Source organism: Pelodiscus sinensis, chromosome 14, assembly GCF_052426305.1.
Source record: "Pelodiscus sinensis isolate ZL-2025 chromosome 14, ASM5242630v1, whole genome shotgun sequence".
NCBI lineage: Eukaryota > Metazoa > Chordata > Testudines > Trionychidae > Pelodiscus > Pelodiscus sinensis.
Window position 1 is genome coordinate 46,092,919 of NC_143065.1, and position 27,515 is coordinate 46,120,433.

The window sequence follows — 27,515 nt, forward strand, 5'->3', positions numbered from 1 at the left end:
TGCATTTGGCCAGGGGCGGCATGGGGAGGTGGGGTCTCCCAAGGTTCATAACCTCGCCCTTTTCTCCACGCTGGCTTTGTCGTTTCTCTTTCTCGTCACTTAAAAGCCCAAGGCAGCCACACACCAGCCCCCTGCTCCTTCCCCCATCCCGAACACCCGGGTGGAACGAGAGCCCGGTTCTGTGCACAAGGTGGTGCCGGCTCCCCGTGTGTGGCAGCCACAGCCTGCGCCTGTCAGACGGTCTAGAGCAAGTGAAGGGACCCCTCCCCGCCATCCCCTGCCGTAAGCCTGTAGCTAGCGCTCCGCCCTGGCTCCCACACAGGCGCAGGCCTTCCAGGGAGGAGCATGAGAGGGTCTGCATTGCAGCATAAAACCCGGGGCTGGCCCAGGCCAGCTGACTCAGGCTCCCGGGGCTGTTTGCCGTGTAGACACTCGGGCTCGCAAGGTGCAAGGTGGGGCAGTCCCAGAGCTGGGGTGGGAGCCCAAAACTGAACAGCATCCCCACGGTTACACAGCTCCTTGGTACTAGCTGGGGGAGCTCGGTCTGGTGGCACAGGCCGGCTGCGGGGGGGGATGTGTGTGCGTGCGTGTGCGTGTGTGTGTGTCTGTGTGTGTGTGTAGAAAGTAACAAGCTGGAGGGAGCTTTGATAGAGATACGTGGCACGTCCAGGAGGACAGAGCATCTCCTCTAAGTGTGACAGCTCTCAGAGACTAAAGAAAAATTCGTCCAGCCATCGTCCTTCAGGCTGTAACAGCCAGACACCAGTTCCTAGATGGCCTGAATATGGCCCCAGTTTTCTGCCAGGGCCGGGGTATGTCTCTGGTGTAATTGAGCTTCTGGCGAGAGGCAGTTCTCCAGGGGCTTTACACATCCAGCGAGAGCCCTGCCGGCCCTGGCTCCGGGTGGCAAGAGAACGAATAGGTAGCTGTTCAAGTGATTCCCGAGTCCTGACTTTCCTGGTACACTGGTGTGAATCCACGAGCAGCCCTGTGGCCCCGAGAGACTGACGTTACAAGTTAACCCGGCTCCCCCCCCCCGGTGTGAATCGGGTCTTTGTTGGAAAACAGGTGCGCATAGAAAGAGCCTGGCTCATGCAGACAGAAATCCTTAGGGGTTTCCCGGTACTTTCCATCTTCAAAGTTTCCAAACCTACGTGTGAGTCAGCATTATTATGCTCATTTAACAGACGTGGAAACTGAGGCAAGACTAGGATAAGTGGCTTGCGCCAGGCATCCAGTGGAGTCATTCTTGATGGGGGGATTCAAGATCCCTGCTCTATAATGCAACAACGAAATTTCTTGGACCAAGCTGTGTCCTTAAATCCTGTACCTGGTGTGAGCCAGACTGAGCCGGGCTGCTGGCAATGGGGAGGGAGGGAAATGCGCACAGTCTACAGCATTAACCGATAAGCTTTTGCCTATTGGCTAATCGGTTAATCGACTGCACCATTACATCCCTAATGCCGACCCCCTCTGTCGCTGACCACAGCTGCCGAGTGTTACAACAGGCTTCAGGATTGTGACCTCCTTGTGCAGGTTGGTTTAACCAAACGAGTGAAAGAATTACAGCCACACTGGAACAGTCCTGTGAGCCGAGGGGTCCTTGGCGGCTATTCTTGATGGCCCGTCGCTTCTTTCACGTGTTGATTGGTCATGAAAGCGTCCTGCGCCCTACCCCAGAGCAGTGCGCCAGCGTGGCCGTGGGAGGTTTGGCGTGTCCGTGGGCAGCAACAGCCGCATACTTTGTATCGGCGAGGGGCCTGTGCAAAGGCAACACTGCTTCGGCTGGATATTACCCCCCGTTCAGTAGCAGCGCTTGTTTTCTTATTGCAGCCTCGCGTCAGTGCTCCTGAGACTTGGCAGTGAAAGACAAACGGTAATTGGTTTTGCCTTACTGCTGCATTGGAGGTACCCGCCCGAAAACGGCCCCTCGGATACTGGGTTAGTTTTTCTCGACTGGGAGCTCTGTTGACCCAGCAGGCAAGCGAGCAAAGATCCTCTCGTCTCCCGTTCGCTCGTCCGGAGACAGGGCCAGTCTTTCTTCCCCGTTGGAAAGCACAAAAAGGTGCCGTTGAGATTCACACACAAAGAACAACTTTCAAATCACTCTCTGCACATGCCCAGAAGCCCTGGGCAGCTTTCCAAAGCCGCCATCTCTGCAGCGTGTGCCCGGCTTGGCAGGCGTGGGCAGGGCCCTGAAACCCTTCGACCCTTCACAGGCAGGGTCTGATTAAGCCACAGAGTTTCCCTGGGCAGTGGGCAAGTGTCACTCCTGACAATACATTGGGAAACCGAGGTCATACCGCAGATCAGTCTCTCAGCTGGAGCCTGCCACTGACCACTACCCACCGCTGCCTCCCAAGCCCGCCTTTTGCTCAGAGTGCCTCCACACTGCAGCTGGCGGTGGCAGGGCATGGTGGCTTTGATCCAGCTGGTGTACTAACCATGGATTCCCCTGATCACGGGACAGGGAGCGAGCCCCCTTTGGAGAGGGGTGTGAGCGGGAGTTATAGGCAAAATGAAAGTTTGCGCTTGTGCTGACAGGGCAGCTAAGGCAGCCGTAACACCTTGTGATTCCTGGGGCTTTTCCTTTCTGCACAACCCTCCCCCTGCTGTCACGGGCCCCGGCCTAACGCAGTCACCCTCTGGAGCACTAGCTGTACTCGCCGGGAAGAGCTCTCTTGGGCGTGACAGCCTCTTGACCTGTGTTCGTGCTGCTCCCTTGAGTCACGGACAGGGCCTCCTTGTGGGAAGATGTTTCACACGGTACAGGGCAGGCATCCGCTAAGTTAGTGCCTGATCTGCTGGGGCTGCCCGGAGGGGAGCTGGTGCCCTGTCCTTGTGGACGGGAGAGCTGCCGGTGCCCTGTCCTTGTGGACGGGAGAGCTGCCGGTGCCCTGTCCTTGTGGACGGGAGAGCTGCCGGTGCCCTGTCCTTGTGGACGGGAGAGCTGCCGGTGCCCTGTCCTTGTGGACGGGAGAGCTGCCGGTGCCCTGTCCTTGTGGACGGGAGAGCTGCCGGTGCCCTTTGGCTCAGAATCCAAAGCCCAAAGACTGAAGCCAGAGATGAAAAGGTCGCCTGGGGTGAGACGTTGCTGTGCAGAGTTGGCCTTCTCCTGCTCTGCTCGTGTTCATATTTAACCCTTTCCACCCAGCAGTCCTTGGGGAATGGTTAGTGACATGCACACTGGACTGAGCCTCAACCCCACCTCCGGCCACTTCGGCGCTTGTCTTGCGGGGCAGAGGAGGGTCGGAAGGTTTGTGAATCTCAGTCCAGATCAAGATACGAACCCTGCTGCTCTGGTCTCTCTCGAGCGGGGTCCTTCTCCAGGGATCAGTCCCTGGTGTGGATTCCCTTTTGGCTGGCGGTTCCTTTGTGCATTGAAGGGCAGGAGAAAATCGTTCTCCTTGGCCTCTGAGCACAGGACAAGCAGCAAGGGGCTTAAACTGCAGCAAGGGAGGGTTAGGTTGGACATTAGGAAAAACTTCCTGCCTGTCAGGGGGGTTAAACACTGGAATAAATTGCCCAGGGAGGTTGTGGAGTCTCCATCCCTGGAGATATTTAAGAGCCGGTTGGACAGGCACCTGTCAGGGCTGATCTAGTTGGTGATTGGTCCTGCCACGAGGGCAGGGACTGGCCTTGATGACCTCTTGAGATCCCTGCCAGTTCTAGTGTGCTATGAGTCTATGGGTGCGTCCACATATCAGGGCTTAACTCCAAATAAGCTACGCAAATTGAGCTATGTCAGTTCTGTAGCTTATTTCAAAATAGCTTATTTTGAAATGGGGAGCATCTCCGCAGCACTTATTTGGAAATAGAGCACTCTTCCTCCAGCTTCCCTTAGTCCTCGTACGACAAGCGTTGCAGGAGCCGCAGGAAGAAGTCCTTCAGCATGACAGTGTTTCAACTAGGGCTGTCAAGCGATTCAAACATTTAATCGCGATTAATCGCGCGCACTGCCCCTTTTATCGGCGCTGCTGCGTTTCCAAGAGGTAGCGCTGTGGAAACCCGAGATCAGCTGGAGTCCTCAGCTGACCCCCGGCTCAGTGCAGCTGCCCCTTTGAAACGCAGCAGCGGCGATGCAGAGGGGCAGTACTGCAGGAGCCCAGGATCAGCTGGAGTCCCCAGCTGACCCCGGCTCCGTGCCTCACTGCCCCTTGGAAACGCCAGACCAGCACTACAAAGGAGCCGCGTAACGCGGAGCCGGGGATCATCTGGGCCCTGCAGCCCATCCTGGGCTCCGTGTTGCTCTGCCCCTTTGAAGTGCCGGAGCAGCGCATCAAAGGGGCAGCGCAGCGTTAACGCCTGCGATTAACATGTTAAAAAATGAACGCATTAATCCTGCCGTGCGTTAATTACAGGCGTTAATGCCCATCAATTGACAGCCCTAATTTCAACATTTTGAAATAACTGCTTGTAGTGTAGATGCGGAGGAAGTTATTTTGAAATAACGTTGCTGTGTAGACGTAGCCTATGAGTCTATGAAGTGAACGGATGGGCATACACAAATTCTAGCCCCCGGGGAGTGATTTTATGGCCGGAGCCCTCGGAGCTGACAGGACTGCAGAGGCGCTGCAGCAGACTGAGTGCCAGCCAGCTGTGTAGTAGCTTTCATGGCTGGGATGTTACAGTACGTTTATTCTCAGTTCAGAAATGTGTCCCTGTATGTCAGCTGCAGAGGTTACTGCGGCAGCTAATCAAGACGCTGAGCTGTGTTGCTGAAAACGCTCTAGTAAACGGCTTCCCCTTCTGTTCCTTCCATCCCTGCCTAACACTGGAAAGGGGCCCAAAAGACATTCTCTTCTTTCTCCCAACCGCTTCCCAGCGCCAGTCTCTTTGTTGCACTGGTGTAAGGGGGCTGGGTGACTGCTAACCTGCCATTGGGTTCCAGCTGCGCTAGTGAGGCCAACTGATGGAGTACCCCATGGGCCCTGCTTGCAGGATCTCCGTCAGTCCCACGTGCGCAATCGGCAATTTGCAATATATATAGTAGCCCAATGTCTGTGACTCTGTAATGCTGAAACGCTGGCTGTTCCTTCTGGGCGACGCTGTTGCCTCCTGCCGTGGCACTCGGCTGACTTCTGCGCCGCTCAGCCGGGCCACCGCAGGGGAGCAAGCGGAGCGAGTGGCCGTTTGGGCTTCCCCGCGGTGGCCCGGCTGAGCAGGGCAGAAGTCAGCCAAGCGCCACGGCAGGAGGTGAAGGGGGGCGGGGCGGTGACATTCACAGAAAGAGGGCGGGGCCTGGAGCCACTGTCACGCCGCATGTCACCGCCCCGCCCCGCCCCCCTTCACCTCCCGCTGTGGCACTTGGCTGACTTCTACGCCGCTCAGCCGGGCTGCCGCGGGGGAGCAAGTGATACAAGCGACTGTTTGGGCTCCGTGGTCCCCCGAGTGAGAGGCAGGAGGGGGAGGAGAAGAGAAAGAGAGAGACAGAGAGGCAGGAGGCGGAGGAGAGCTGAGAGAGAGAAAGGATGAGACAGTAGGAGGAGGAGAGAGAGAGACGTGGAGGAGGGACCCGAAAATCCTGTCTTATGACGGGCTATTGGCTAGTTTGCAATAATGGTCCAGTTGATTGATTGAAGGCGGCTGCTTATTGTTTACAGTCGTGCAGGGGAAGTTGCGGGGGAGGTTTTTTGTCATCTTTGAGCTGCAGCAAGGGTTGAGTTGGGAAAAGCAGCGGTTGAAAGGATCCGTGGCCGAATCTGACCTAGTGGGTAGAGAGTTAGTTGGTTCACTCCGGCGGGAGTAAGCGCAGAATTGGCCGGGACGCCGTAGGGTTTTGCTGTGTGGCCTGGGCAAAGCTTTGACTCCGTTTCCGCTCTCTCCTAATTGCTTGTCTTGTCTCTAGACACCATTGTTTCAATTGCGGCACGAAGAGTCGTGGTTCATGCTAATCGCTGTCACTTGAATTGCATGTTTTCCCTGTGTAATCCATCCGCAGTGGCATTCGGAACGCAACTAACAATTTAGCTGCACTTGAAAAGTGACAGCAGGTGAAGTGTGAGATGAAAGTAGCGACCTGCCAGGCCAGACACGTTCCCGAGACGCGTCACGTGAGGCCGTCGCGCCGAAAGCAGTGGGATTCCCACCCCGCGTGGTGTCATTACTTAGGGAAACGGCTGAGCAGTGGGCCGGAAAAACCCATCTCCGACTCTCTCGCATCCACTGGGGGGGTGGGAAATGACCGATTAGAGACGTCCTAGGCTCCTGGATTATTAGCAGGGATGCAGGCTGTGCATGGGTGGTAGGTGAAGGTGGAGCTGGGGAGGCAAGCCTGCAACTGCACCCCAAGCCCTGCCTCTTCTGCCCGTGCCCCACCCCCAGCATCACGGGGAGGTTGGACTGTGCACGGCCTGAGCCCAGGGAGAACGGAGGGCGCACAGCCCAGATCCCCAGGCCCCGGAGCACCGGGAGAGGAGAGGCCACGCAATCCCAGCCTCTCTGCCCCCAGAAGGCGACCCGGGCACCCAGACCCAATCTAGATCAGAACTCGGCGGTATGATGAGGTAACTGGCTCAGTGGACATGGGGAAGTCAGTGGATGTTATATACCTTGACTTTAGCAAGGCTTTTGATACGGTCTCCCACAATATTCTTGCCAGCAAGTTAAGGGAATGCGGATTGGATAAATGGACGGTAAGATGGATAGAAAGATGGCTAGAAGGCCGGGCCCAGCGGGTAGTGATCAACGGCTCGATGTCAGGATGGCGGTCGGTTTCTAGTGGAGTACCCCAAGGTTCGGTTCTAGGACCGGTTTTGTTCAATATCTTTATTAATGACCTGGATGAGGGGATGGATTGCACCCTCAGCAAGTTTGCAGATGACACTAAGCTAGCGGGAGAGGTAGATACGCTTAAGGGCAGAGATAGGGTCCAGAGTGACTTAGACAAATTGGAGGATTGGGCCACTAGAAATCTCATGAGATTCAACAAAGACAAGTGTAGAGTCCTGCACTAGGGACGGAAGAATCCCAAGCATAGTTACAGGCTGGGGACCAACCAGTTAAGTAGTAGTTCTGCAGAAAAGGACCTGGGGGTTACAGTGGATGAGAAGCTAGATATGAGTCAACAGTGTGCCCTTGTAGCCAAGAAGGCTAATGGCATATTAGGTTGCATTAAGAGGAGCATTGCCAGCAGATCCAGAGATGTCATTATTCCCCTTTATTCGGCTTAGGTGAGGCCACATCTGGAGTATTGTGTCCAGTTCTGGGCCCCCCACTACAAAAAGGATGCGGATGCATTAGAGAGGGTCCAGCGGAGGGCAACCAAAATGATTAGGGATCTGGAGCATATGACCTACGAGGAGAGGCTGAGGGACTTGGGTCTGTTTAGTCTGCAGAAGCGAAGAGTGAGGGGGGACTTGATAGCAGCCTTCAACTTCCTGAAGGGAGGTTCCAAAGAGGATGGAGAGAGGCTGTTCTCAGTAGTGACAGATGGCAGAACAAGGAGCAATGGTCTCAAGTTGTGGTGGGAGAGGTCCAGGTTGGATATTAGGAAAAACTATTTTACTAGGAGGGTGGTGAAGCACTGGAATGGGTTCCCTAGGGAAGTAGTGGAGTCTCCATCCCTAGAGGTGTTTAAGTCTCGGCTTGACAAAGCCCTGGCCGGGTTGATTTAGGTGGGATTGGTCCTGCCTAGAGCGGAGGGCTGGACTTGACGACCTTCTGAGGTCTCTTCCAGTTCTATGGTTCTATGATAAGGGGATGGTTTGATGAGATAACATGATCTTGGTAACTAATTGACCATTCATTATCAGTGGGAATAGGTCAATGGAGGGATGATAGGAGTTGCTATAGGGAACTTTCTGGGTGTCTGGCTGGTGAGTCTTGCCCACATGCTCAGGGTTTAGCTGATCGCCATATTTGGGGTCAGGAAAGAATTTTCCTCCAGGGTAGATTGGCAGAGGCCCTGGAGGTTTTTCACCTTCCTCTGTAGCATGGGGCACAGATCACAGCTGGAGGATTCTCTGCATCTTGGGGTCTTCAAAGTATTGGAAGGCTTCAATATCTGAGATCTAGGTGAGAGGATTATTCTAAGAGGGGTGGGCGAGATTCTGTGGCCTGCACTGTGCAGGGGTCAGACTAGATGATCATAATGGTCCCTTCTGACCTTAAAGTCTATGAGTCTAAGGCCATAAGCCGGGACAGTGTCATGTGACTAGATAAGATCAGTAGCAGCCAGAGACGTAGCTGTGGGTCTGCTTTGCTTTGCTGCAGAGCCTCCATGCTGACCATACGGAGCTAATGGGCTCCAGGGAGCCGGCTGCAGCGCCTCCAGCCAGAGCAGACGGGGCTGGGTGTGTAAATACTGACCTGCCCCTTGAAGTGCTGCAGGAGGGGAAACAGCCGCGTGCCGAAGAGCGTCTGTGCCCAGGGTTTCACGTTCTGTGTGACTGACCTGGGTGGGAGGGGTGAATACCAAGGGGCCCGTGGTCGAGGCTGGAGGCTGGAGGTCCTGTGTGGGGCTCCCAGATGCCTGCAGCTGCCAGGGTCGTGGCCGGCTTTCGGGAGCCGCTGGCTTGGGTTTGTTGCTGCTGCTGTCAGAGCTTGTATTGAGCTGCCGCTTGCAGATGCTACTGGCTGGGGGAGCTAATGGTGCTCGTCAGATGGGCCCAGAGGAAACTCATCGGGAGAAAACAAACACGCGCAGAGCGAGATGGGCGGCTCCGCACCCCGGGAGAGCAGCGGACAAGGGCTGCCCCCTGGGCCGGGGGAACTCTCCGGGAGCCAGTGGAGTCACCCCAGCCATGTGGCGCTTTGTGTTTGTGGTGAACCAGTGAAGGGACAAGGGGGCTCCATGTGTCTCAATAGCTGCTTCCTGTCTGGGGTTCAGCCCGGCCGTTGGGCCCTCTGGTTTCTAAACGCTGGGGCAGAGTGCAAGGCAGGCCAGGCACATCCCGGGAAATTGTCCCATCGGGTTGGATTGCTGGCTGACACGCCGAGGAGCGTTGCAGAGAGCTGGGGTCGCTGAAACAGACGTGGATTTCCACTGACAGACCTGCCCTGTGCATGTTCGCTGGGGCTTTCTCCTATGGGCAGGCCTGCTGCCAGCAAGCGGGGGGGGGGAGGGGAAGGGGCTATTGCCCCAAGACCCAGCGATTCAAAAGGGCCCAGGGCTCTGGCTGCCAGAGCGCTGCTGCTCTGGGCGGCTGTGGGGGCTGCCGGGGGAGGGATGTAGCGTGGAGGCCCCGCCCCTTCCATCCAAGGACCCGCCCCTTCTGGGAGCATGGAGCTGCCCCTTCACCTTGCCCAGGGGCCCAGCACAGCTGTTGACCCCACTGGCCCTGCGCATGTAAAGCGCCTGCTTCCCGGATCAGTGTTATTTCTGCTTTGCCCTTTGGGGACGGGCCCCGGTGGAGGAAGGGCCCGTCTGCGACCAAGGCCGGGGCTCCTGTGCTTGGGGGCCTGTGGCCTGGGAGGAAGGGGACGGGCCGCTCCCAGACAGGACTCTTACCTTTGTCCTGGTGGATTTGTTCACAAAACTTGCTCCACTTGTGGCTCGTGTTGCCACCATTAGAACAAAGCTGCAAACCAGTTGACTGGTCCTTCGGCGTCTTGTAAATCGTATGAAATGTGGCCCTGGGTTGCCCAGACTCTGGTTATCATAGTAGCTAGTGGCAACGTGCCTCATCAGGCATGTCCTCTGGGCAGAGTGTTGGAGCCCCCAGGGTCGGCTGATTTCACTGGGAGGAGGTGGCTGTCACTACGTTATTTTGAACCATCCCTCTCGGTTCAAATGACACTTGTCCTAATTGTATTAACTCACATACACACCCTGTGTACTTCAACATAACCTAGTGCATCTTCAGCCAAGCCGCGTTCCAAAACTTTGTGCGCACGTGGCGGAGAACGCGCCTGTCTTATCGGCCCTTGGCTCTCAAGGTGTGTACTGAAATGCATCAATCGGCACATTCAGCACCCTTCACAGCAGTCACGGACAGATCTATAGGGGTGACAACAGGAAAGTCTTCCGGCTCGTGTTACACTTAGCTAATGACTCAGTGCGAGCAGTGTCTGGAGTCCCAGTGGACGTGGTTAAGGGTGGAAAGAAAGAACCATTCCAAATGGAGGTGGTGCTAACTCAGGGTCTGTCTACACTAGCCCCCTAGTTCGAACTAGGGAGGCTAATGTCGGCATTCAAAGTTGCAAATGAAGCCCGGGATTTAAATATCCTGGGCTTCATTTGCATCTTCCCAGGCGCCACCATTTTGAAATGTCCCTTAGTCCGAACTCTGTGCCCGCGACTACACGCGACACGGAGTAGGTAATTCGAATTAGGATCTCTAATCCTGAGGTTTGTGTTTGGGGGGTGGCCGCGTACCGCCCCAGGCCAGGGAATCTGGGCAGGGTATTTTACATTCTCTTGCAGGGTGCCAAAGTGGGGAACAGCCTTGACAGGGTCACTGCCAGTCTCGTCTCTCCCTCTGCTGGGTGCAGCGGCTGGATTCCCACTGGCTCCTTCTCTGCTGGAGCGGACGTTTCACACCCTGTGTCTCAAGCAGAGTCCTACTCCCAGTCCCCATCACTGCCAGCTTCCCTCCGGGATGGCACGAGACACTCGAGAAACCTGCCACAGCAGGATGGGAGCCAATGAGATGCCAGAGACTTGCAAATGGACTAGACCTTGGCATGTTGAACCTCTTGAGTCCGGCACCCTCGGGACCTGACCAGAGACTTTGCCAAGCCGCGGGAGGCCAGGATTGTCTAGCAGCATCACCAGCACGTCCACGGCCGGCTGGGCTCTGAGAAGACAGCGAGGGGTCAGTGAGAGCTAAGTAGCAGCACAGAACCCTGAGCGCCAGGGCTGGGGGCTGGAAACAAAGGTTATGGGACCGTGGGAAACTTGGCCACACCCATGCCAAGCGGACGTGCGGCTAACTCGGGTGGGCAGAAGGGCCTTCGTGGGCCAATTAGTGCCTGGGGGGAGGGGAGCCCCCAAAGCCGTCTCCGCTCTGCACCCGCCCTGCGAGTAGCACCCAGCGCTTCAAGGCCACAATTGGCCTGGGGGTGGGAGAGCGCGGGAGCCTCCTCCCGCCCGGGCAGGAGCACGTGATGCTTTGAAGTGCCGTGTGCTGCTCACCGGGCAGGGGTGGGAGGGAGAGCGGAGGAAGCTCTGCGCACTCCCCCGCCCGCAGACCAATCAGGGCCTGGGGGCGGGGGAACTGTGTGACGCTTCCTTCGCCCTGCCCTGGCCCTGCCAGGAGCCCATGGCACTTCAAAGCACCACGTGCTCCTTGCAGGGCAGGAGAAGGCTTCCCGCGCTCCCCACCCCCCACGCCCTGATTGGCCTGGGATTGGGGGAGCGTGCCAAACCTCTTCCTGGGCATGGGTACTTAGTGGGAAGGGGGGCAAAGGGGCTCCCCTAGCCCCAGACCAATCATGGTCTGGAGGTGGGGTAGCCCCACCCCTTCCTGTTTAGGCTCTGCCCCTTCTGGGGTGGCCTGGGGCGACTTCAACAGTTTTTGAAATGGCCTCCAGGCAAAAATGATTGTCCTCCCCTGGGCTAACTCAAATCCTGCTGACCCACGGGTGCTGTGGACCAGAGAGCGCTGGACTAGGGAGGTTCAAGCTGTACTTGGAATCGCAGGCCGGCTGTTGCAAGGGGCTGCAGTCAGCCTTTCCATGACTGCGCCAGCCGGACACAAGGCCTCTGGCTCGCTGATTTCAGGCTGGTGTGGAGTAAGCAAACCTTCCACCTTGGCCTCTTTCCCACCTGAACTCCTGGCCTCTGTAAATGAAGCACGGCTGATTTACAATGCAGTGACATTTCCCGTAATGTATCAAATGCCAGAGCTGTGCTAGCGACAGACCTAGGGGGGTTCCTTGATTGCCTGGCCTATTTCTGGCAAGTGATTATTTGATCCGATAACAACCTATTCATTACACGGATTTGTAGGCAAATAGGATCCTGTGTTATCTTAAAGGGGCCCTGCCAGCTGTCAGAGGCACCATTTGATCTGCGCAAGATGAAAAGCGGGAAGACTCGGCTCCCGCTGAGCTGGAAAGGCAGGCGAGCCAGGTTACCCAGTGTGCCTGGCAAGGCAAACAGGCTGGGGTGCTGTCAGGGCAGGCATGCCACGAAGGCCTATGCCGGATGGACAGCCCAGCACCAGTGTCTCCTGGTGCTTGCTGGGACACGTCAGAGCAGGGGCCGGGCCAGGAACTTTTCCTCTTTCAAGCGTGGGAAGTTAGAACTGCAACGGGAGAAACCCGCCAACCGCTCTCGGCCTGGAAGCCTTCCCAAGAGCGCTGCCGGGACTGGGCCCCTGGCTTGAGATTTGTAGAGGCGGCTTGTGATTTTGGGGTGCTGGCCCGGAGCCGTTGTAAAGGGCCGGACCTCTACAGACCGTTGTGGAATCACGGTGCCGGGGCGGGAGCATCACGCGTCAGTTCCGGGCTCTGGAGACCCGGGACTGGGTGCTGGGGTCACCTTTCATGGGGGGGGCACCGAATAACTTACTCCGTTTCCACTTGGGAAAGGGGGGCGGCAGCACCGGGGCTGTGAGCGGGGCTGCGTGAAAAGTACGATGCAGACGCTAGATGTTATTGAAGCAATGGGAGGAAAACCATGAAAAGCAGGAAATGTATTAAAATCGCTGGCGTAAAAACCCATTTAAAGCATTTCCTTAGGAGCATCCAGGGACGGAATCACAAGGTGTCGGAGCACGGCCCTTGCTCTTCATTAGGGCCCACTGGCCGCAGGTTTTGTTTGGCTCCTGGACAGCCCTTCCCTACATAAGAACATAAGAACGGCCGTCCTGGGTCAGACCAAAGGTCTATCTAGCCCAGTAGCCTGTCTGCCAACAGTGGCCAGCACCAGGTGCCCCGGAGGGGGTGGACCAAAGACAATGATCAAGCGATTTGTCTCCTGCCATCCCTCTCCAGCCTCTGACAAACAGAGGCCAAGGACTAATAGCCTTTTATGGACCTAACCTCCATGAAATTATCTAGCTTCTCTTTAAACTCTGTTCTAGTCCCAGCCTTCAGAGCCTCCTCTGGCAAGGAGTTCCACAGGTTGACTACACGCTGTGTGGAGAAGAACTTCCTTTTATTAGTTTTAAACCTGCTCCCCATTAATTTCACTTGGTGTCCTCTAGTTCTCTAGTCCTCCCTGGGAATAACGAAGCCCAGTCACTTAGAAGCAGTTTTCTCGCTAGTACACGACGGGCCGGGTAGTGAAGGGTCAGAACTCCAGGCTGCCCTGTTCTTCTGCTAGGGGCCTCGGGGGGATGCGGCTGTGATTGGACGCATGCAAATACTGGCAAGCGCCCAGCAAAGGTTTGAAACGGAAACCGCCCTGTAAACGGTGAGGGCAATAACGTTAAGCGGGGTCCTTGGAGTGATCTGGTGCCGGCACAGACCCAGAGCGACATGGAGTTAGCAAGGGGAAAGGAGGCCCCGATTCGGCAAGCATTGATGAACGTTTAACTCAAGTGGGATGTAAGCATGTGCTTCAAAGTACAAACGTCTTCAGGGCTTTGGTGAACGGGGAGCTTGGCCAGTCGGGCCCCACGAGCCGGTAGAGTGAGCTGAGCACCCGAAGGAGGAGAATTCCGCAAGGGGCAGTAGCTTGACCCATTGCTCATGGTATTTGAGCACTTCCCAGTCAGCTCACACGCTGCCCTAAAAGCGGCCACACAGGCCGGGTGCATCAGTGTGGAGCAGCCTGGACTCCGAACTTCCATCTTTTGTCATCCAGAGCGAGGGATGTAAAATCCCGGCCGATCAGTTAACCGTTTAAGCATGATGTTTAACTGGTTAAACAGGGATGCTTAGGGAGGCTGCTCCAGCCCACCAGCTAACTATAACTGGTAAGCATCACCAGGTAACGGTGATGCTTATCAGTTAACTGGTTAACCGTTCACATCCCTCACCCGAACTAGCCTCTGCTTGATTGCAAGAGGTTCTGGGTCTTTCACATAACCCAGAACCATCCCTGGGACTACTAATTGTGAGTATTTTCCTCTTAGGGGGAGGATTTTAAATTTCTTAGCCCAGGACCAATGAGATAAAAACACACCGGGTCAAATTCTGCCCTCGCTTACCCCTGGACAGCCACACGGAAGCGAGCGGGACATCTCTGCTACTCCACACGGGCAGGGGAGGGCAGAATGGGACCCACTGAATTCATCTGCGACACAACTCCAGTGAAGTTATGGGATTCAACCAAGCCTCGGGTTCAGAGGCCAACGTGTGTCCGTGGCTCATGCTTCCACTGGCAAATCCTTCCCTGTCTTGGCTCCAGCACACAGGAGCCCGCTGGGGATGCTGTTGAGCGTTTCCGGATTCCAGGGCAGTCCTGCGTTAGCGTCACAGTTAAGCAATGAAAGTGTGTGCGTGGCTGCTTGTCAATGTCCTTCCTTTCTCTTGCAGAGAGATGCCAAGGGCCAGTATCTGTTTGACCTTCTCTGCCACCACCTAAACTTGCTGGAGAAGGACTACTTTGGAATTCGCTTTGTGGACCCCGACAAGCAGAGGGTAAGTCACAGCCACGGGCACCAGTCCCACGCAGATCTGGTTCCAAGACGTGCTTGGATGGTCTGGAGGGATTTTCTCGACAGCAGACCTGGGAGGCAGTGCTGTTGTGGGGAGACCTTTAGTTGTGTGTGTGTGCGTGCGTGTGTGTGCGTGCGTGCGAGTGTGTGCGTGCGTGTGTGTGCGTGTGTGTGCGTGTGTGTGTGTGCGTGTGTGTGCGTGTGTGTGTGTGTGTGTGTGTGTGTGTGTGTGTGTTTCTTAGTGATCCACTGTTACAAAAGTTGTGGAGAATTTTTCTCTTCACGGGACTAACAGCTGCAGTGCAAACCGAACGGGGAGCTAAAGGGTTTATTACAGACACCAGGACAGCCCTTTGTCAGGCCTCTTTCTCTTTGGAAGGGCTGGGCAAAATATAGCCCATGGGCCAGGTCTGGCCCTCTTTCCCCAGACAACCCAAACTGTCCTCCCCCATAACCTCCCAGACCCTGTATTCCAATCTCCTGCCCCAGGTCATAACCCCCTCCTGCCCTAGATCACAGCCCAAACCCCTGCATCTCCTCCTGCAACCAATCCCCTACCCCAGGTCACAACCCAAACCCCTGCACCCCCTCCCAGACCCTGTACCCCAATCCTCTGCCCCAGGTCACAAACCCCTCCTCCCCTAAGTCATAATCCAAACTCCTGTACCCCATCCTGTACCCCAGGCCCCTGCCCCTGGTCACAACCCAAACTCCTGCAGTGCAGCCCTTGACCACTAAGAAATTGTAAATACCTCCCCTGGGTTAATTAGCAGGGTTGTATGATCCACCTGTCAATCAAAAAGCCATCTGTCTCCTTCATTCTTGCTATGCCAGGTGAGGAGTCTCATCTGCTTACTGTCCTTGCAAAAATACATTTGGATCCTTTCTGCTGCCGCAAGCATTTCAGAGACAGCCGCTCTGAGCAGGGGGGGCTCCTGTATCCACCACAGAATTATTCTGTGTGCAGCTCTGTTCCATAGCTTCGTGGCTGATGTAGATAATGGCCTAGAGAGCAGACTTGCAGATCATTCCGGGAGGGGTGACAAGTGCTCTGGAGAATAGGGTTAACATTCCAACTGATCTGGACAAACGGGACAAATCGTCTGAAATAAAAGGGATGAAATTCAATAAGGACAAGTGCAAAGTGCTCCACTTAGGAAGGAACAATCATTTGCTTGCATACAACATGGGAAGTGACTGTCTAGGAAGGAGTCCTGCAGAAAGGGATTTAGGGGTCATAGTGGACCAGAAACTAAATATGAGTCAACAGTGGGACACTGTTCAAACAAAGGAAACGTGATTGTGGGCTGCATGAACAGGAAGGAGTGTTGTTTCCACGAGGGGAAATGTGCGTGCGGGAGTGATTTCTGCCATTGCTCCAGGTTAGTTTTCCGCTGTATGTTAGTTTTTGTTTCAAACCATGCACAGAATGCCGACGGGGTGCTGGCAGGCAGGGCGTGCTGCAGAAACTCCAGCTGCACGCCGTTCCTTACTCTTATGGCAGCGCTGAGTTGGCTTCAGGGCTCACACCTCCCCAGTGCATGAGAACGTGCCTGACTTCTGCCCCCTCGGGCCTGGCCCTGCATCTGAGGGCATGCAGGGAAGAGAACGCGCAGCGGCGCTCCCTGGCGAGGGAGGTGGTGCTGCCAGCTGGCCTGGTTGAACAGCTGTTGTGGTTAATTCCCACTCAGCACGGAGCTGGATCGGGGTGTTCGCTGGTTTCCTTTTCCTCTTCCAGTGGAGCGGTGCGTGGGAGGCTCTGCCTGCTCTTCTTCGGCCTGGCTGGATTGCGCTCCCCCACCCACGGTTCACTTCCTGGCTAGCGATGAGGCTCCGATGTCCATGGCCTGGGTGTCTCCTGTGCCTCCCAATGCCCTCCCCACCCCTGCAAGCTTTCTTATGCTAGGAGAAGAGGGCGGAGGGTACCGGGCGTGGGTGTTGCTGGGAGAAGAGGGCGGAGGGTACCGGGCGTGGGTGTTGCTGGGAGAAGAGGGCGGAGGGTACGGGGCGTGGGTGTTGCTGGGAGAAGAGGGTGGAGGGTACCGGGCGTGGGTGTTGCTGGGAGAAGAGGGCGGAGGGTACCGGGCGTGGGTGTTGCTGGGAGAAGAGGGCGGAGGGTACCGGGCGTGGGTGTTGCTGGGCGAAGAGGGCGGAGGGTACCGGGCGTGGGTGTTGCTGGGCGAAGAGGGCGGAGGGTACCGGGCGTGGGTGTTGCTGGGCGAAGAGGGCGGAGGGTACCGGGCGTGGGTGTTGCTGGGCGAAGAGGGCGGAGGGTACCGGGCGTGGGTGTTGCTGGGCGAAGAGGGCGGAGGGTACCGGGCGTGGGTGTTGCTGGGCGAAGAGGGCGGAGGGTACCGGGCGTGGGTGTTGCTGGGAGAAGAGGGCGGAGGGTACCGGGCGTGGGTGTTGCTGGGAGAAGAGGGCGGAGGGTACCGGGCGTGGGTGTTGCTGGGCAAAGAGGGCGGAGGGTACCGGGCGTGGGTGTTGCTGGGCGAAGAGGGCAGAGGGTACCGGGTGTGGGTGTTGCTGGGAGAAGAGGGCTGAGGGTACTGGGCTGGGGGCAGTGTGGCGGGGCACGCTGGAAGCACAGGGCTGTGGGGGATCACAGCTGGGAGGAAAGTGCTGGGTTGGGTTGAGGGGGGCACTGTGCAGAGATCCGGGCAAAGGGGGCACAATGCAGGGGCTGGTGGTAAAGGGGGCACAGGATGGAGTGCCAGGGTGCCTGGGGAATGGGGGGTGCTATGCCCAAGGGTCCAGGGGCACCGAACACAAGTTTGCCCAAGCGCCATGTTCCCCCCAGCCGGCCCTGGCTGTGTGTTGGCGTCGCAGGCAATGAGCAGCCGTGTTTGAAGGATGCTGGCGGAGTCGGAAGGGACTAGCCTGTTCAGTGGCGGAGGGCTCCGTGTTCCTTGCGGTAATTGCGACTGATCAGTAGCGGCCGCTCTGGGTGCGCGCCCTCTTTGTTGTCCTGCCTGTTGTCCTGCCCCTTTAAATACATGCACAGACAAGGCCTCGTGTGTACCCGCTGGAGCCTGCGAGCCTGGCGGTTGAAAGGGGAGCCCCAGGCAGAAATCTGACGTCAGAGAGCTACCAGCACCCGAGGGGTGTTGGTGTCGCTTCTTGGTTGTTGCTCGTCTGGGGGCTGTTCTGAGCCGTGGCGGCTAAGGGAAAGTGTGTACAGTAGAGTAGTCTGGGCTTCAGTGCGCCCCGTGGAACCGCGGCTGCGACAGCATGGCAGCCGGCTTATTCGAGGCTTCACGTTTCTCAGCGAAAAGTGCCGCGTGTAGCACCAGAGGCCTGCGGCTGCCTCCTCAATCCGTTATTATCGGTGCATGAGTGAATATTTCTCACCGGAAGGTAGGAGCAAGAGAGCTTCAAACCCTGGCCTCTAAAGGCCCTGGTTACTAAAACGTCCCCCCAGGATCCTAATACACAGATATTGGGGAATCGCTGCCACCATCAAGTGCTTCTTTATCCCTAAAAGCCAGGGGTGAACACTTGAAACCATGCCCAGGGGTACCCCAAGCTCTTTTCCCCCAGAAAAACTTGTAAAAAGAAAAGAGAAAAACAAGATGCCCTGTCTGGTAGCTGACCCCTCAGTCAGAGGCCTGCAGGTACAGACAGACAGACCTGCCAGGACATAGGAACCAAATCACCACCTTGAAAACGTGATTTTTATTACAAAACAAAAGATAAACGTGATAAAGCAGCCTCAGTTGCTAGATGTTACAGAGCAACTAAGGAAAACAAATTAAAACACAGAGAAAAGGCTCTGGGCACAATGCAAGGTAGTAAATGGGGAGGGGGGGCAGAGATTCACACAGAGCTGTTCAAACCAAACCACAAAATAAAGAAAAATGACCCTGAATGCGACTGGATTCACACTTTCCCTTCCTTACTTCCAGTCTGCTCCCATTCCCCAGATTCCTTGGAGGCATGGCAGTCCTGCCTGGGTTTAATCATTCTGTCTGTCTCTCAACTCCTGGTTTCTCTCTCCGGCACAGAGAAAGCCGGCAGGGGACCTACATCCAGTTCAAATGTCAACCCTCTATCTCAATGGGTTCTCCCGGTCCCCTGGCCAACACCTTTGCTAGCTGCCTGAGTTAACCCCATAGGGTATGTCTACACTACCCTCCTAGTTCGAACTAGCGGGGTAATGTAGGCATACTGCACTTGCAAATGAAGCCCGGGATTTGAATTTCCCGGGCTTCATTTGCATAAGCGGGGCGCCGCCATTTTTAAAACCCCGCTGGTTCGAACACCGTGCAGTGCAGCTACACGGGGCACGAACTAGGTAGTTCGAACTAGGCTTCCTAGTCCGAACTACCGTTACTCCTCATTCCACGTGTAGCCGCGCTGCACGGGGTTCGAACCAGCGGGGTTTTAAAAATGGCGGCGCCCCGCTTATGCAAATGAAGCCCGGGAAATTCAAATCCCGGGCTTCATTTGCAAGTGCGGTATGTCTACATTACCCCGCTAGTTCGAACTAGCGGGGTAGTGTAGACATACCCTTAGTCACTGGCTGCAGGTCAGGACTCCTCCTGTTCCTGTTGTCCGGGATGAGGTAGGAGGCACAGGGATGAGGCTAGAGTGTTCCCCGTCTCCGGGAAGTGGGGTGGTACCAGCCAAGCACTGCCCCACAGAGCGTTCTGGGGGTCCTTGCAAGCGTGTTGATGGGTAAAGCACGGCCAGGCCTGGCCAGGAAGCTGCTGTGACACTAGGTACCATCAGCAGTTCAGAAATGGTGGTTTGGGGGGCTGAGGTGAGGAAAGTAAGCACGGGAAAATTCAGCGGATACACTTTTACCTAAATAAATGCATTTTAACATCCCTAGTCTCCCCTAGCCAAGGCTCAGAATTGGGGTACCAGCCCCCCAGCCAAGGAACACAGAGACCGATATCAGCTCAGCTCCGGGAGGGCTCAGCCGCAGGGTCTTGGGAGCCCCCATGAGCACAGCCCCAAACAGAACCAAGCCCCCAATAAACCCCCCTTACTCGGTATCAAAGTTTGACATAGAGAAAGCTCTGGAGTTTGCCCGCCTTAGCGAAGAGAGAGGGACGCACGGCTGTCACCCCCCTCCCCCGGGTAACAGTTACTTACACTGGGCTTGATAATCATTACAAGTGATTTCTGAAGTATAGAAAGTGGGATTTACACAGTAAACAAACGAGAATAACTGAAATCAACAAATCACGCCAGCAGAGCCCGGCACACCGAGAGAGATCGTTACGAAGGATAATTCCTCACCCTAGTCCTTATCTCAGGTGAAGTGCTTCAGGCCAGAGAACATGAGAACGGCCACACTGGGTCCAACCAAAGGCCCATCCAGCCCCGTGTCCTGTCTGAACACAGCGGCCAGTGCCGGGCGCCCCAGAGGGAACAAACAGAAACAGGGAATCACCCAGTAATCTCCTCTGTCACCCATCTCCAGCTTCTCACACACAGAGGCCAGGGACCGTCCCTACCTACCTGGCCAATAGCCATCGATGGACCCAGCCTCCAGGAATCTATCTAGCTCTGTTTTGAACCCTGTTGGTAGCAGAGCCGAGTCTCTCAGGCTGCAGGGCTGGGGCAGGCTCAGGGCATTGATGTGGCCAGCTTGGGGCGGTGAGAGGGGAGGTGGGTCTGACGGGGGCCGTGTGCTCTGTGGGGCGGTGAGAGGGGAGGTGGGTCTGACGGGGGCCGTGTGCTCTGTGGGGCGGTGAGAGGGGAGGTGGGTCTGACGGGGGCCGTGTGCTCTGTGGGGTGGTGACGGGAGGTGGGGCTGACGGGGGCCGTGTGCTCTGTGGGGCGCTGAGAGGGGAGGTGGGTCTGACAGGGGCCATGCGCTCTGTGGGGTGGTGACGGGAGGTGGGGCTGACGGGGGCCATGTGCTCTGTGGGGCGGTGAGAGGGGAGGTGGGGCTGAGGGGGGCTGTGCACTCTGTGGGGTGGTGACGGGAGGAGGGGCTGAGGGGGGCCGTGCGCTCTGTGGGGCGGTGACGGGAGGAGGGGCTGAGGGGGGCCGTGCGCTCTGTGGGGCGGTGACGGGAGGAGGGGCTGAGGGGGGCCGTGCGCTCTGTGGGGCGGTGACGGGAGGAGGGGCTGAGGGGGGCCGTGCGCTCTGTGGGGCGGTGACGGGAGGAGGGGCTGAGGGGGGCCGTGCGCTCTGTGGGGCGGTGACGGGAGGAGGGGCTGAGGGGGGCCGTTCGCTCTGTGGGGCGGTGACGGGAGGTGGGGCTGAGGGGGGCCGTGCGCTCTGTGGGGCGGTGACGGGAGGTGGGGCTGAGGGGGGCCGTGCGCACTGTGGGGCGGTGACGGGAGGAGGGGCTGAGGGGGGCCGTTCGCTCTGTGGGGCGGTGACGGGAGGTGGGGCTGAGGGGGGCCGTGCGCTCTGTGGGGTGGTGACGGGAGGAGGGGCTGAGGGGGGCCGTGCGCTCTGTGGGGCGGTGACGGGAGGAGGGGCTGAGGGGGGCCGTGCGCTCTGTGGGGCGGTGACGGGAGGAGGGGCTGAGGGGGGCCGTGCGCTCTGTGGGGCGGTGACGGGAGGTGGGGCTGAGGGGGGCCGTGCGCACTGTGGGGCGGTGACGGGAGGAGGGGCTGAGGGGGGCCGTGCGCTGAGAGCCCCCTGCCTGTACTGCGTGATGGCCACTGGGCCCAGCGGTTGCCATGGCAATGCCCACGGGAGCTGAGGCAATAATAGAATCATAGAATAATAGGACTGGAAGGGACCTCGAGGGGTCATCGAGTCCAGCCCCCCGCCCTCAAGGCAGGACCAAGCTCCATCTACACCATCCCTGTGCGCTAGTGAAGTGCCGATCCAGCCGTGGTCGGCGTGTGCATCTCACCGGTTAGGGGTCGACCCCCTCCTGCCCGACCCCCGTTGGGCTCTTGCCCCCCTGCCAAAGAGAGCAGCCCGTCGGGGGTGGCCCTGCTTTGGGTGGGGGTGAGTAACTCTGGCGGGAGGCCGTGGCGTGTCCGGCCCCGCATTTCCAACGTGTGAGTTGGCTGCGTGGTGCCGCGTTCAGCGTGCCACGATTTCAGCCAGTGCTTCTGTTTGCACCCGGCGGGGGAGGCGTTACGGCGGGAACACGAGGGGCTTTGCTGCCGGCTCGTCTCACGAAAAACCCTCTTTCTGTTTCCTTGCAGCACTGGCTGGAGTTTACAAAGTCTGTTGTCAAGCAGATGAGAGGTAAGTATTGCCTGTGCTGGGCGTGGCGCTGGCCTGCGGAGACCACGCGTGCCCCCCTCGTGTTACAAACGTGTCCTGCTGACTCAGCCAGGTGCCGCGTCCGCCTTCTCCCCCCGAGGGGGAACCCTGCTGAGCAGTGCCTCGGGGCGCCCCCGCCAATGAAAGCAGAGTCATTCTCTCGGGGGCCAATGTCCGTTCAGCCGCCCCGCCTGTGCCGGTGCAAGCGTGTCCGTTTGCACATGCCACATCAGGCCTGGTGTGCAGCACGTGTGTAACTAGAGGGACTGATGGCCCGGGGAGTAGTGTTCAAGCCCACCGGTGCTACACGCCCCCAGGGCTTTTCCTGCCCACTCAGCAGCTACGTGCAGACCCTGTGGGCGCTGCTGTGTGGTCCTGTGAAAATCTCCCTTGGCAATGGCCAGATCTTCCTGGAGCTGCTTTTTGGAGATTGCCCCCCTGTCCGCCAGCCTGTCCCTCTGCCCCATTGCAGGAGGAGCCAGGGACGTTACGGGGGAGAAGCCCCATCCCCTCCGGGTCCTTCTCCATTGTCTTGGCACAATGACTGCTGTGGGGGTGGGGAAACACCTCTCCTTCCTCTCTCCCCCTCCCCCGTGGTTGGGAGGACCAGTTCCCGGCGGGGGGGGTGGGTGGGGGGGGGTGCTGTGTTTGCGTCCGTAGGGATGGTTGGGCAGAGGGAAACCGACCATGAGGATTCCAAGCAGCACCCTCTGTAAACTCTCAGGTGCACGCTGGGCGCCGGGTTGTGATTTACACTGCAGGCCTTGGCAGAGCATGGTGGGCCTAGACGGGCTGGGCCTTTCCCGCTGGGTTTATGACAAAGGGGGCGTGGGGCCCATTCTTTCCCTTGCTGCAGGGGGAGTCGCGATCACAACCACCCTGCTCTGTCTGATTTGGGGGAGGAGCCAGGCCCGACCCTGTTGGGATAGTGCTGTTCTGGGGCTCAGCACCGAGGGGGCCGGGTGTAGTGACTGCCGGGGGCGCCGTTCCGGTGTAACACTGTCATTTCGCACCGCAGCCCAGCCTCCGTTCACCATGTGTTTTCGGGTGAAGTTTTATCCCACCGACCCTGCTGCTCTGAAAGAGGAAATAACCAGGTAAGACCGAAGTCGCCCTCAGACCTGCACCAGCAGCCATTGCGTGGGGTGGGCTCTCGGTGGAGTTAACGCTCAGGCGCACTCGCATCCCCACGGCTCGGAAACCTTTGTTGCTTCTGTGACTTTACAGCCCCAGCTGTGGCATGCCAGATTGCCTGCACGGCACGGGGGCTCGGAGCGTGAGTGTCGACAGGCGCACGACAGTCCTCTCCCGGGGCACTGCAAGGCTCTTAGAGTCACAGATTCATCGAAGCCCAGGGCGGGCAGAGACCTCAGGAGCCATCGAGTCCAGCCCCCGGCCCAAAACAGGACCAACCCCAGCTCAGGCATCCCAGCCAGGGCTGTGTCAAGCCAGGACCTAACCTCTCGGATGGAGATTCCAGCCCCTCCCTAGGGAACCCAGCCCAGTGCTTCCCCGCCCTCCTCCTCCGGAAATAGTTTTTTCTAGTATCCCACCTAGATCTCCCCCACTGCAACTTGAGCCCAATGCTCCTTGTTCTGCCACCTGCCCCACTAAGACCAGCCTCTCTCCAGCCCCTCTGGAACCCCCTGCAGGGAGTTGGAGGCTGCTCTCAAATCCCCCCTCACTCTGCTCTTCTGCAGACTAAACAAGCCCAAATCCCTCAGCCTCTCCTCGTCAGTCATGTGCTCCAGCCCCCTCATTATTTTGGTTGCCCTCTGCTGGACTCTCTCTGATTTGTCCACCTCCCTTCTGCAGTGGGGGGCCCAGAACTGGACACAATTCTCCAGATGTGGCCTCCCCAGAGCCGAATAAAGGGGAATAATCACTTCTCTGGATCTGCTGGCCATGCTCTGCCTAACGCACCCCAATACACCATTCGCCTTCTTGGCTACCAGGGCGCCCTGGTGACTCATTTTATTGACTTGCAGAGTCATCCTGTCACCACTGATGTTTATCAGCTGTTGATTTAAGCCCTGCTCTCTACAACTTCCACGCCAGTCTGTTAGGAAGATGAGTTGCCGGAACAGAGCACTTAAGAGCGTGTCACAATTATAGCAGGCGCCCGAGGGTCTGTCTACACTGCTTTGTAAATGTGGGCTGTGGGAGCTGGACTCGTGGACTCAGTGTTTACAAGGCTGTGCTTGAGCATGCAGGCTGCACTGCAAACCTGGGCTTACGCTTGCTGGGTCTGGCTCTCTCGGCCATGCTAAGATATCCACGCTGCACTGCTCAGGCTCCTGCATTTGGTTCTGTGGCTGGAGGTGCCTCTGTGCTGCACAATGGAAGGGCTTTCCAGCAGGACTCTGGCTCTGATCTAGCCGCTCACAGGGTCCTCGAGCCTGGATCCTCAGCACTTGCTGATCTGGATTAGGCTGTCTTGCGTGTGGGCAGAATCATGGAGTCACAGAATGCTAGAACTGGCAGGGACCTCGAGAGGTCATCGAGTCCAGTCCCCTGCCCTCACGGCAGGACCAAGCACCATCTAGACCATCCCTGACAGGTGTGTGTCCAACCTGCTCTGAAATATCTCCAGGGATGGGGATTCCACAACCCCCCTGGGCAATTTATTCCAGTGTTTCACCACCCTGGCAGTTAGGGAAGTTTTTCCTGATGTCCAACCTAAACCTCCCTTGCTGCAGTTTAAGCCCATTGCTGCTTGTCCTGTCCTCAGAGGCCAAGGAAAAGAATTTTTCTCCTTCCTCCTTGTGACAGCCTTTTAGATACTTGAAAACTGTTCTCACGTCCCCTCTCAGTCTTCTCCTTTCCAAACTAAACAAGCCCAATTCCTTCAGCCTTCCCTCAGAGCTCATGTTCTCTAGACCTTTCATCTTTTGTGTTGCCCCAGGAAGTGGAAGTTAGGCTCAGGCTAGGAACAGAACCTGTGACGGACCAGGCCGTGTCAGGGCACAGCTGAGGGCGTCTGCTCAGGGCGAATTGCTCAAATCCGGGGCTCCTTACAGCCCCCCAGACTGGTAACCTCTCCAAACAGGCCACAAACCAGTCCCACAGAGCGCTTCAGCTGCCTGCCTGAAGCCTCACGAGCAAGACCCCTCCGACACCCCAGCAATATCCGTGCCCCAGATGGCCCCGGGCCTCATACACAGGTGGGGGGTCCTAGCACCCAATCCCACCTACCCCGAACAAGTTCTGTCCGGTTCCAAGGAACCAGCCACAGATCCCTGGTCAATTTACCCTCTGGACCTTACCCACAAATCACGCTGGGCCAATCCTTTAGCATCTAACAACTAAAGGTTTATTATCACAAGAAAGAAAAGCATGAGAGTAAGGTTGCTAAAGAATCATACATGACATGCATCGAAACTCCCAGCCCTCGATGCAGGCTCTAGCAGAGATGTTACAGCTGCTGGTTTAAAAGTCCTTATTGCACATCCTAGGATCAGGATGGGTTCACAGGTCTTCCGGGCTCTTCGATCCCTGCAGTGCTGCCTCTGGGATGAAGTGCTGAGCTGAGAACCAAGATGGAGTCCACCACATGGCCTATTTATCCCTCCTTCCTGGTCTCCTCTTGGCTACAGCAGGTCACCTGGCCCACGGCTCATTACTGTGTTCTCTGCTGGTAGCCCTTAGGTATGAGTCACCCTCATTCTTTAGGTGTGTCCTTGGCCCATTGAGAGCCATTGTCCCACAGGGCCTCGCTGATTAGCATGTCCACAGGCTGGGCTCTGCCCAATGCTCAACCACATGCAGAGAAATATTCAGTATCCACACAGATTACAGACTCCTAACTCCACACACAGACATTATACAATCACATGATCAGCGTACACAGGACTAGCAGACAGTAAGCTTCTATTCAACACCTCACATGGCCCCCTTTTATACCATTTTTTGGGCCAACACCCCCACCTACGGGTGCAGCAGTGGCTGCTCCCCTCAAACTCCAGTAAGGTGACAGAACCTGGGCAGTGTGCAGCAGAGACATGCTCATGGTGACCACTCCAGCCCTGGCTGCAGACTAGGTCCTAGTCTCACCCATGGGTATTTCCGTTCTACCTTCCAGGCTGAAATTGGCCACGCTCGGGCTCTGCTTCATTGCTCTGGAGTTTGGAACAGCAGCAGTGAACCTGAGGTGCAATGTGAGGAGAGGTTGACAAATGCTCTCTGGCCATTATCAAAAACAGGCACATGCAGCTGGTCCGAATAGCCCCAGAGCTGCCCCTCCCCCTCCCCAGATAGGGCACGTGCAAGGGTCTAAGCACGTCTCATTCCCCTGGCTGCTGCTGGTGACCAGCCTCTCTCGGGGTGCATTCCTGTTTAAATAAGGGTAATGGCTCTGGAGGGAAGGCGTAACGAACGGCAAGTCCCACGTTCCAGGATTTCTGCCGCACTGTCCTTACGGAGAAAATTGGGCTTTCGTTCCCTTTTGCCCCATTGCTCCTTGTTCTGCCATCTTTTACCATGTTCACCATTGAGAACGGCCTCTCTCCAGCCTCTTTGGAACCCCCCTGCAGGAAGTTGAAGGCTGCTCTCAAATGGGGTCTAGTTGAAGTGGGGGAGGACTAGGTTGGATATTAGGAAGAACTCTTTCCCTAGGCGGGTGGGAAGCGCTGGGCTGGGTTCCCTAGGGAGGGGGTGGAATCTCCATCCCCAGAGGTGCTTAAGTCCCGGCTTGACAAAGCCCTGGCTGGGATGGTTGAGTTGGGTTGGTCCTGCTTTGGGCAGGGGGCTGGATGCGATGGCTCCTGAGGTCTCTTCCAGCCCTGGGATTCAATGAGTCTATGACCTAAAAGAAAACCAGCAGCCCCATCATTTGCTGTTGTAGGGGGCAGCTCCTGCAGTGGGGTTATCCCCCACAATTCCTTGTTAGGGGCGAGCCTCGGCAACGCCCCAGAACTGGGTGTCTCTGGGTCCTCTCTGGAGAGCGTGAACGGGGCGGGGAGGTCTCCATGGGCTAGCACAGGGGCTAGGGGTGATGATGGCAGGGCTGAAGACAGACATGCCACCTGTGCTGCAGTTATGAGTACAGGTGGATTCGGAGGCAGCCAAGCTGGGCCTGGTGATGGACTGGGGTGGGGCGGGGGTGGTGCTGCAAGGGAATTACACACGTCTCAGACACATTGGCCACTGTCTGCCCAGTGGCCAATGCCAGGTGCCCCAGGGGGACTGCACACAACAGGGAATCAAGTGGTCCCTCCCCCGTCACCCATTCCCAGCTTCTGACAGGGGCCCGGGACACCGTCTAGTAGCCATCGACAGACCTAACCTCCATGGATTTATCTGGCTCTGTTTTGCACCCTGTTGTGTGTATTCTTGCCGGGCGCATGGGCAGGGCTTTCTCAAAGCGGGTGAGAAGTACTGCCTTGAAGAGCCAGGGGGAAGGCTTCCACAGCACCCAAGTGATTTAGGAGCCTCAGTCCTGTTCCAAGAAGCATCGTGGGCACCAAGGAGCCTCAGTCTCATTGCAAGGCAGTGGGGCCTAGGCTCCGGAGCCTCTTAAGCTAGGTTGAAAGGTCCCTCTGGCCACGTCGTTGTGTTTGCTAGTGGGGGATCTGAACGCCATTCCCGACAGAGCTCTTGTGGAGAAGTGGGGGCGGATGGGGATCCAGATGAAAAGGCCGTGGGCCAGATCCTCCGCTGGCGTGGCTCCGTGGCGCTCCGGTGACTTCATTGCTTCCCCGATTAGTTAGGGAATCGTGGAGATTTCCGAACGTCACTAGAGAGTTGGGTGCTGCTGCCAACATCTCCCAGACTCATTGTCAGGAAGAGCAGTGGGAATCAGGCTCCTTAAAGGTGTCTGTTGTCGGGCACCCCAAA

General features: G+C 57.2%; 1 protein-coding gene across 7 annotated transcripts in view; it reads left to right on the forward strand.

Annotated features, from left to right (window-relative positions):
- The window catches only part of FRMD5 (FERM domain containing 5), a 311,228-nt gene that overhangs the window by 210,937 nt on the left and 72,776 nt on the right, over window positions 1-27,515 (forward strand). For 5 of the 7 annotated variants that reach the window (XM_075896785.2, XM_075896787.2, XM_075896786.2 and 2 more), the window contains exons 2-4: window positions 14,371-14,475; window positions 21,620-21,662; window positions 22,699-22,777. In XM_075896785.2, the coding sequence (XP_075752900.1) occupies window positions 14,371-14,475; window positions 21,620-21,662; window positions 22,699-22,777 (227 nt within the window). Of the gene's footprint in view, window positions 1-14,370; window positions 14,476-21,201; window positions 21,417-21,619; window positions 21,663-22,698; window positions 22,778-27,515 lie in introns of those variants that run through there. The other 2 variants (XM_075896793.2, XM_089782104.1) reach the window with 2 other exon arrangements.